At 37.0% G+C, this 11,073-nt stretch overlaps 1 protein-coding gene across 1 annotated transcript in view; it reads right to left on the reverse strand.

Annotated features, from left to right (window-relative positions):
- The window catches only part of KYNU (kynureninase), a 110,887-nt gene extending 100,154 nt beyond the window's left edge, over nucleotides 1-10,733 (reverse strand). The window contains exons 1-2 of the mRNA XM_047084437.1: nucleotides 10,661-10,733; nucleotides 3,095-3,277 (exon numbers count right to left, since the gene is read on the reverse strand). Coding sequence (XP_046940393.1) covers nucleotides 3,095-3,263 — 169 coding nt within the window. The 5' untranslated portion in view covers nucleotides 3,264-3,277; nucleotides 10,661-10,733. The remainder of the gene's footprint in view (nucleotides 1-3,094; nucleotides 3,278-10,660) is intronic.
- Nucleotides 10,734-11,073: the final 340 nt, after the last annotated feature.

Here is an 11,073-nt window from a genome sequence, read left to right on the forward strand (position 1 = left end):
CAAAGTCATAGTAATGGTAGATCTTGTTTGGAGAGCATTCAATTTAACTTATTAAAGTTGAATGACAATTTTCTCATCTTTCCTGAACATATGATAAAATTGAAAGAGGGGAATATTTGAGGATGAAAGAAACAGTGATAGGAATACCATTGAAATAACTTTCTAGGTCCAAGACGGAGCTGCTTCTGCCCAGGATGATACATCAGCATGGAAACTTAGGTGACTTTCCTAGTCCCTATTAATGTTCTGTTTGACCAGGAAGGTAGTACATACTGTCAGCCAATCCTAATGCCAAGCCAACTCTGGACTCTATACTTATTTCCTTATTCTTTCTTGCCCCAAACAAGTTTCACTATGTGGCCCCACCAAATCAGACATTTTCTATTTTTCTCTTCCTTGTTCTTTATTCTTTGTCCTATAAAAGCTTCCTGCCTCCCACCCCATTTTGCAGTTCCCTGGACCCTAGGGAATGGAAATTGTGAGTTTCAGGAAGTGTTAAATAAAGTCTGTATCATCTAAATTGTCTTCCTTATCATTTTTAAGCAACTCTTTGTGTAAAACTACTCTCAAACACAAGTTACTTGCAAGGGCATTGTCTGATTTAATGATCTATATAGAGCAAAATAGTAACAGGTTTGGTAGATTACTGGCCACTTGGAGCTGGGGATGTAAAAAGGGAGTAAAGACTCAGGTTGTGGTGATGATCATCAAACTATAAGCACCTATTGAACTATGCACTTAAAAACATTTTTTTAATGTTTATTTACTTTTTGAGAGAGAGAATGAGAGAGAGAGACAGAAGCAAAGGAGGGGCAAAGAGAGAGAGGGAGACACAGAATCTGAAGCAGGCTCCAGGCTTTGAGCTGTCAGCATATAGAGACTGATGTGGGACTTGAACCCATGGACTATGAGATCATGACCTGAGCCAAAGGCAGACACTTAACCGACTGAACCACCCAGGTGCCCCAAACTGTGCACTTAAAATACTAAATGATATAAGTCAGACAAAGAAAGAAAATATTGTATGATATCACTGATATGAAGAATTGAATGAATGAATAAATAAATAAATAAATAAATATAAATGAACTGATAGATACAGAGACAGATTGGTGGTGGTTGCCAAAGGCGACAGGTGTGGGGTAGGCAAAATGGGTAAAAATAGTCAAAAGGTACCAACTCTCAGTTATAAGATAAGCAAATCCTGGGGGTATCTTGCAGAGCATAAAACAAAGTGGATTCTATGGTATATAAATTCCAACTCAATAGAGTAGTTTCTTTTTTAAGTAAGCTCTATGCCCAACATGAAGCTTGAGCTCATGACCCTGAGATCAAAAGTCCCATGCTCTACTGACTGAGCCAGTCAGGTTCCCTTAGAGTAATCTTTGAAAAAGTAGTAGCTTTGAGTCAAGACAACTGGAGAAGGAGTCCCAAAATTTGGAATCCATTTCTGGTTATATCGTCCAACTACATGGACTAGGCAAATTCATTTAAAATTCCTTACAGGGGTGCCTGGGTGGCCTAGTCGGTTAACCGTCCAACTTCAGCTCAGGTCATGATGTCATAGTTCGTGAGTTGGAGCCCCTCATTGGGCTCTGTGTGGATAGCTGAGAGCCTGCCTCAGATCGCTGTCTCCCTCTCTCTCTGCCTTACCCCCCTCCACACCGCTCACACTCTCTCTCTTTCAAAAATAAATAAACATTAAAAAAAAATTTAATTTAAAACTCCTTAGAACAAGTTGTTAATATAACTAAGACCTAAAAAATTAAAATCAATTGAAAAATAAAATATCTAGAAGCAACAAACTTTATACATGAAGAGAAAATTACAACTTTTTAAGAAAAGCAAATGGCCAAGGAGTTTATACAAATTTCAAACACTGTTCCAAGATTTGCAAATTCAAACAAGGAAGGAACAATTTTTGATTATCAAATAAGCAAAGATGTCCATGACACAAGTGCTTTTGTTTCTGGAGGAAATACAAACGTAAATGTGGAAGTCATTTTGGTACTTTGATAGGTAGGTCATAAAAACTTTGTCTTTTATCTCTGAAAAACCAATATATCTTATGGAACTATCCAGTATCCTCTCAGAGATTCAGGAACAATTATGTTCCAAAGAGGAATAATTTAGAGAGATTTAGACAGGTCTTTCCAATATTTATGTCTTGCATGCCTTCCTTGCTTGCTTTCTTCCTTTTTCTTGGTGCATATGTTTGTGCATGAGTGTGTGTGTGTGCATGCATGTGTGCATGTGTTATTTTGGGGGTATGGTCTTTAGAACAACATTGAACATTAAGTGCAACATCAGCTAAGTAAAAATAATTTTGACCCTTTTCTCTAACAATGTCTCAAAAACCATCTAGGAAAAGGAAAATAAAACCTATATTTATTTTGACAAATCTTTTTTCATTGATGTAAAATGGAGCAAAGTCAAATATTTTAAAAATTTCATATTTTTATACTTGTGCTACCTATTTTTTTAAAATAGGACATCCCCAAACCAAGAACAGAATCAGCTTACCATATTATTTAAAAGAAAAAAAAATGCAATATGTATTTCTTAGTCACTGATTGTTTCCTTATTTTTGGTAATTCTTATACATGCCATCTTTACTCACAGCATACAAAGATGGTTATTCACATAATATCTTCTTAATATGCCCAAATCACAAAACAATATTTCCTCTAAGAGAAATATCATGCTATCATTAACTAGGTGCCACAAATAAGAGATATTCTAATACTGTATTGAAAAGAAATTGTTTTGAGCTCTAAGTGCTTAGAGAACAAGTAAATGCGTCTGCCTATAATTTTCAATCAGTCACTCTATTGTTCAGAGAAATAGATGACAGTATAAAAACGCTGCAAGTATTTTATTCAGAAGAAGAAAAGGAACATAAAGAATCTGAGGCTAAGGTTGGCTGACAGGCTGATTTAGTAGCACCAGGAACTTTCTGTTTTTCAGACATAATTACAATGGCTCTATTATGTAAGAGAACAACGATTTCAAAGGTTTATGACAAACTCATGTAGTAGCAAAAATAAATTAATAAATTAATTAAGAAAAATAGAATTCTTTTCAGTGTTCTTACCTGCAGGTAGATCCTGCATTTTGGGGATATGAAAATACTCTCTGAAGTGCCTCAGCTTATCTTCCTTATCAAGGTGGAGGGCAACCCTCTCATCTGTCAGATGACATCTAAGTTCAGATGCGATGCGTTGAAGTGTGTCAGCTGGTAACTCAAGAGGTGAAGCCTCCATTACAAGTTGTTTCTCTAAAAGTGAAGAAAAATAATTAAAAATAATTTAGCCACCATCATTTTTTTTCTGTAGAAAATGAGCCTTTTAGGTAAAGAATGTTGTGTCTTTCCTTTTTTAAAAAATTTTTAATGTTTATTTATTTACTTTAATTTTTTTAATGTTTATTTATTTTTGACAGAGAAAGAGACAGAGCATGAGCAGGGAAGGGGCAGAAAGAGGGGGAGACACAGAATCCGAAGCAGGCTCCAGGCTCTGAGCTGTCAGCACAGAGCCCAACGTGGGGCTCAAACTCACAAACTGTGAGATCATGACCTGAGCCCAAGTCGGACGCTCAACTGACTGAGCCACCCAGGCACCCCTAATGTTTATTTATTTTTGAGAGAGAGAGAGAGAGAGAGACAGATAGACAGAGCATGAGCAGGGGAGAGGCATAGAGAGAGGGAGACACAGAATCCAAAGGAGGCTCCAGGCTCTGAACTGTCAGCACAGAGCCCAATGTGGGGCTCAAACCCACAAACCATGAGATCATGACCTGAGCCGAAATCAGATGCTTAACCAACTGAGCCACGCAGGCACCCCATGTCTTTTTTTTTTTTTCTTTTAAGTGTATTTCTTTTGAGAGAGACAGAGAGAGTGTAAGCAGGGGTGGGGCAGAGAGGGAGAGAGAGAATCCCAGGCAGGTCCCAAGCATGGTCAGCATGCAGAGCCCCATGCTGGGCTCAAACTCATAAAACCACAAAACCGTGAGATCATGACCTGAGCAGAAATCTAGAGTCAGTCACTTAACCATCTGAGCCACCCAGGCATCCCAAGAATCTTGTCTTAAATAAGATTCTTATTTTTCCAACCTTAGAATAACTTTATTAACCAAACAGCATTAAACCTCATGCTTGAGTTTTTCTCATGTATGAAATAAAGAAAATGATAATAACTTAGGGATGTTGAAAAGAATAAATTAGGTAAAGGTGGTCAGGACAGAGTATGCTCTCAATAAATGTTAGCTCTTTCCATTTTTATTTTCTGGATAATGGTCCAAATTAGTGGCTTTCAAACATACATAATTTTATCACCTTTTCCTCTAGATGTCTTACTGGGGGTAACAGTAAAGATGCTTTTGTGGGGCAACAAGGTGGCTCAGTCAGTTAAGCAATGGACTCTTGATTAGGAGTCAGGTCATGATCTCATGGTTGGTTAAGACTAAGCCCTGCATTGGGCTTTGTGCTGGCAGCTCAGAGCCTATTTGGGATTCTCTCTCTCCTTCTCTCTCTCTGTCCCTCCCCTGCACACACTCTGTCTCCTTCTCTCTCAAAATAAATAAATAGACATTAAAAAAATTTTTGTTTTACCTTTTTAAAATATTTACTTATTTGTGAGAGAAAGAGAGACAGAGCATGAGTTAAGGGGGAAGGGCAGAGAAAGATGGAGACACAGAATCCAAAGCAGGCTCCAGGCTCCGAGTTGTCAGCACAGTGCCCGACATGGGGCTCAAACTCACAAACTGTAGGATCATGACCTGAGCCGAAGTCAGACACTCAACTGACTGAGCCACCCAGGTGCCCCTTGGATCATAATTTTAAAATTAGGGACATATATACAATAAAATCTTAACAAAGTCTTTATTGTGAATGAAAAAGTTAAGTTTACCTTAAGAAATGTTGACTTTTGCCATAGGAAGACCAAAGAGCTGTTTATGCTGCCATAATGAGAAACTTTTCTCTCACAATTATATGTTCCATCTTAGAATGAAACAGGGCCCTGTGGTATTTTATGAAACTATATCCTGCTCTATGTAATCATCATTTAAATTTTGCACAATTGTGGAAAAAAAGCTCAATTTTCTGGAAGGGAAAAATAACAGTGGAAATTTAACTACGTATTCTTAAACTTTACCCAAGTTTTCTTTGTATTTATTTATTCATATTTCACAAAGTTTTAGTTTTTTTTTTGAAGTTGAGCAACTATGGTATTAGAGAAAAAAACATTTTCTCAGGCTAGCTTGATTTACAAATTTATACTTTTGTGGCTCCACGTATACATTCCTCCATTTATTTACTTTCCAAAAAGTACTTGTTGAATACCAGCCATGTAGTTCCAAGCACTGATAGAATAACAGTGTAAAAGATGGTGTATAAGTAATTAATTAGTGGACAATGAAAAAATAATTTTAAAAAATGTAATTTGAGATCGTTTCAACAGCTACGAGTAAACAGAACAGAGTAACGGGATAGAGAGTCACTGGGGTATGGAATGGCTTCTCAGGGAGAGGGTCAGGTAAGTGCATCTCTCTGAGGCAGGGACATATGTGCATATGTGGAACATTTTATGGAGTCAAATATGTGAGGACCAAGAACCAGAGAAGATGACAACAAGTACACAGATTCTGTGGTGGATGGAGATGGTCTTGGCCTGTTGCACTAAGGGAAGTAGTCAGAAGGAGAGACTATGAGATAAAAGAGGCAGAGGCAGAGGCAGAAGTTAATTATGAAGAACTTTGAAGCTAGAAAGGAGTTTGGGTATTTTTCTAAGTTTAATGGGAAATTGTCAGAGAATCTTGAGTAGGAAAATGACATGATGTAATTTTGCATGAAATAAAAATCACTTTTTCTGCTCTCTGATGAATTAGAAGAGTTGAAAAAGAGAAGCAAATTAAGGCTATTTTAGTAGTTCAGAGAAAAAGTGATGGTGGATTAAATGTGAAAAAGAGAAAAATAGAGAAAAGTGTGAATTCATTATATATTTTGGAGGAAAAGCAAATAGATTTTCTCTGGTGTGGGATCTGGGCAAATATGTTGGAAGTGGTGAAATAAGAAATACCCGGGGAAGAAAAATTTTGAGAAGGAAAATCAAAGTTCTATGTAGGACACATAAAGTTTGAGGTAGAAATATCAAACTGGCCATTGGATGTTGCGTTCTATAGCTTAGAAGAAAATTAGATCACAAGATAGAAGCTTGATATTTTTCAACTCATAGACTATACTTAAAGCCTAGAAATCCTAAGAACTAACTAAAACTAACAGAGAGGAAGCTCTCAAATCTCAATTCAATCATCTGTCTTTAATTCACCACCCTTACTTCTCCCACCCCAACCAACACATCCAGTATTAGGCAATAAACAGTTGCATGTCTGAATATTGTACAATACCAGTAAAACAAGCATACTTCTTATGCTCTAAACTTAAATTCTTCTGCTTGTTTATTTGAGCTCTTCTTTTGTCAATTGCCAGTGGTCTCCTTGATAAGCTGTTCTGTATATTCTCAAAGAAAGATACTGATCTTGATCTGAATATGTTTTTAGCTTTGATGCCAATAATGATTACCAATTGCTCCAATCCATGCTTGTACAAAAGTCAATGATTTCAACATTGGTGTTGATTGTTCTTTCAGTATGTGACCATATTAAATTATTGTCTTTTTCATGAAGTTTTCTATGTGATTTTTCATGTCATTCTCATGTCATTCCCTTTGCCTAAAATGTCCTATTTCCCTTTATACACATTCACATCCTAGTCACCTTCAAAGCCCTAGCTCAAATGTTACTTGTTTTATCCTATAAGTCCTCAGCTAAAAGTAAGTTTTCCTCATCTGGATACCTGTAACACTTAGAAGCACATCCTAATTGATAAATAATGCATCTTGTCAGATACTATATTTATTTAGATTCATATATGTTTGGGAAAGCTTAAACAAGTTGCCGTGCCTACAGCTTGATTCTGCGTGGGTTCCTACCTATTACCTTCTGATGAAATAACCTGCCTTTTGAATGGAGATGACTGTGCCTCTACCACTTGACAGTATCAACTGCTTGGTCACACTTGATTAGACCCCTAATGGACACGACCCACTTGAGACAATCACCTATTATGTCAATGATCTGCAAGAGACTTGTGAATGCCTTTGCCAAACAGTCATTCATGATTGTGTTTAGCTGAGCATCGAATCAAATTCTTTCAGGAATCATAGCTATGACATACAGTCATTTATTCAGTTAGAAACAGGAGCAAAAACTTTAAAAAACCATAGAAAGCAATGATAAAATGGTTGGGTGTAGGAGTCTTGTCATGAGTGACTCATTTTTTCAAAGTTAAACAGAGACACTGGTTGCTAAAGCATGAAGTGATTTCAGCAGCAAGTAAGAATCAACTTAATTATGCAACAGCAGGTGATGGAATAGCTATGTCTCCTGAAAGGTCCAGGAAAAACCAGTCTGGAGAGTCACTGAATCCTTCCATGCAGCAAATTATGTGTTGACTACTTGGCTGTTCTGAGAATCCCATGAGCTACTTTCTGCCTATCAAGGGTGTCTTTACTATAAACCTATTACTTACAGTGGCTTGATTGAGTTGCTAGTCTACACTACTGAACTGTATTCTACCTAGGGGCCTGAATCTTGTTCATCTTTGCATCCATTCCATTCCTGAGCAGTGGCTTTTAGATAGAGTGTTCCCCTAAAATGACAGTTGAACAAAGATGCACAAAATAGCTTGAATTATTTCACATGATTAATGACTGTTCACAGAGGATACCATTCTTATTACAATCACATGGAAATTAAAAACATTTTCAATGAGACTAAGAATCAAGAGAGCTTGTCTTACATTTAAGAATGTCTTTGGAGAGTGAGCACTCTTATTTTTATTTATTTTAAATTTTTTTATTTTTTTTTTTGAGAGACAGAGAGACTGAGCATGAGTGGGGGAGGGGCAGAGAGAGAGGGAGACACAGAATCTAAAGCAGGCTCCAGGCTCTGAGCTGTCAGCACAGAGTCCCACACAGGGTTCAAACTCTCGAGCAGTGAGACCATGACCTGAGCCGAAGTCGGATGCTTAACCGACTGAGCCACCCAGGTTCCGTAAGTCAACGCTTTGATGGTTCATTGGAGTTGACTGTAAACTCTAACTGGGTTACCTAAATAAATTGACAGATTAGTTTGCTACCATTATACTCCCAGTAAAATCCAACTTTCTTTGTTTAAAACAAAAAAGATATTCATATTCATTCATTAGCTAGTTTATATTTGTTTCTTATTTAATCCTTGTAACAATCCTGAGGGATCAGAATAACTCTCCCATTTCCAGACCAAACTCTGGAATCAATAGAGAAGAAAGAAAAAGGTATGAGGACTCTCTAGTTCACTGTTTGGGACTGTACTTCACTTGAGGAACTTAGTCAATCGTGCTTGTCTTTGGGATGGCATGCAGGTAGAATGTACAGAGCAGGATTCCTGGCCCTCTAAATTTATTTTTCCTTTCATCTTGTTTTATGACTTTTAAAAAATGTTTCTTTTGCTCATTCTTTTTTCCCCCCTTCATTATTTTTTTCAGCTTTGTACTCAGTCTGCAAAATACTGCAGGCAATGAATCTATCTACTCTTTTTAATCAGTCCTTCCAGTCCAGTCCCAGCCAGGCAGAGGTTAAAGCAGCTGGTTCCTCTTCTGGGCCTGTCACAGCCCAAATGTCACAACCCCACCTGCACTGACAGTGAGATACCTGCTGGCAAAATAATCTTTCTGGGAGAACACACCTGGTCTCACACTGCCAACAGGCACAGCCACCACCAGAAGCTAATACAGTCCTCAGTGCCCACAATACCACAGTGCCCTCACTCCAAGGAAGCAGTTTATTAACTCATAACAGTTGCTGCTTCATTCTGCACTCATCCTGCCATCTAAGACAATTAGTGCTTCACAAGCCATAATTTTATGCCTTGTGTAGGTTTATCATTTTCAAATAAACTAACATGCCCTTATTGTGAAATAAAAAAATTCAATCCAAGTTAAAAACCCCCAATTGTATATGTCACATTTTTAATAATGTTATTAAGAAAGTGGAGATGTTTATGCATTTGGTCTTGGGCAAATCACCTAACTTTTCTGTTCTGCAATGCTATATAAAACTAATTTAAGTTCTACTTTCTTCAGAAGATCATGATTAAGAGTGAATGAAATTAAGTAGGTAAATTTCTTTATAAAGAGATAAAAGATGTGCTCATGGTATCCTTAAGTATTAATACCCTGTGATGAAAATTGCCATTTTACCCTCACTTTAGCTTCTGAAATTTTGAAAATTGCATTTTGCCAATTTTATTTGGACAGCTACAACTTTAAGGCTAAAACTTTTATAAAAAATGATTGTTTTGGGGATTCTCGGTGGCTCAGTCGGTTAGGTGTCTGACTTTAGCTCAGGTCATGATCTCGAAGTCCGTGGGTTCGAGCCATGCATTGGGCTCTGTGCTGACAGCTTCCAATTCTGGGAGCCTGCTTCCAATTCTGGGTCTCTCTCTGCCCCTCCCCACTCATGCTCTGTCTCTCTCTGCTTTCAAGAATAAATAAAACATTTAAAAATTTTTTAAATAAAAAAAAATGGACTGCTTTTAAGGAATCATGGAATTCAGGATCCTCCAGTCACCCATGGGACTAAGGTTAAATAGTTAAATAAATGACCATTGAATACTCAGTGGTTAATCTTTATACAACTTCAGGTTTCATGCCTGAAATGAGCCAATTAAACACATGAGTTCAAAGTTTAGAAGCTGACAAAGCAAATTATAAAGAAAGTGCATAGTGTTTCATTGAGAAAGAAATAAAGTATTACTTAACATATGTGCACAGAGCAACGTTCTTTAAACACATCATTGTTTGAGAAATGAGTGACATCATTGTCACAACTGCATGTTTCATATCAAGGATTATATGAGTTACATGCTGAATTTCACATTAATAAGATCAATGCATTTGTTCCAATGCTATTACCTAAAAAATACCACCCCTCTCAAAATAAAAATACCACCCCTCTCAAATACCCCACCCCTCTCAAAAGAAAAGCAGGAAAGAAAGAAACAAAACAAAACTTTCTTACCTATTAAAAAAAAGTGTACCAACTCTCCATTCTTAGGAAATTATTTCATAAAATGAAAGGGGAAGAAACCCTGCTCATGAAATAGATGTTTTCACTTCCCCAAATAAATATTTAATATGACTAATGGCACCACAAGATAACTAGAATTACCAGAAAACAGAGGACTTCATGCTTCTTTAAGGATGTGAATTTTTTATCTAATCTTACCACTTCAACTCAAGTAACTGCAGAAGTACTTTAATTAGTCAAATGTAATTATCTTTTAGTAAATGAATTGCACAGTACTATTGACAACAGTTCTTTTTCACTACATTGGTAAAGATCTCTTTATTTAAGCGAAAATTTTAAAGGAGGGGAGGGCATTAGGGGACTGTTTCATTTTTATAAAGATAATTTGGAGAAATAAAAAGAGAAGAAAGAGCCTGGCAGAAGAAACCACTAACACAGTGTAGCAAGGATTCTAGCAGAAAGAACTTTCCTTTAGAAAAAAATCACTGACTATATATTTGTGTAGAGTGTATTATCTGTGTCTCTGTGCTTACCAGCTAGGATTCCGATGATGGGATGGATCCACAGCTCCCTGCCTCCTTTAAAAAAAAAGAAAGAAAGAAAAAAGGAAAAAGAAAAACTCTCAAGATTTCCTTGCAGATTTACAGGTCAGAACTCAGGGTGAGAAACTCCAGGCACTTCTGCATAGACAAAAACCTGTGGGGAATTTGTGAGCTAACTTTAGTTCCTCCCCCTTTTTCTAAACTGATAGTAAATCTCCAGTCACTGACAAACACCTAAGCAACAGGCGGCCCTTGCTCTCTCTTTCAAACAGGAGGGGCTTATTTAGGACTTTGTCCTCTAAGCCGCTCTAAACACTAAACTCTAAACACTTCTTTGCCTTCCAACTCCTTAGAACTTTGGGCAAAAAAACTATATCCTATAATGATCCTACTGAGTAAATAGA

The sequence above is a fragment of the Lynx rufus genome, unplaced genomic scaffold (assembly GCF_022079265.1).
Source record: "Lynx rufus isolate CCGP_SWC_20201006 ecotype Redwood Valley unplaced genomic scaffold, mLynRuf1.p SCAF_2, whole genome shotgun sequence".
Classification (NCBI taxonomy): domain Eukaryota; kingdom Metazoa; phylum Chordata; class Mammalia; order Carnivora; family Felidae; genus Lynx; species Lynx rufus.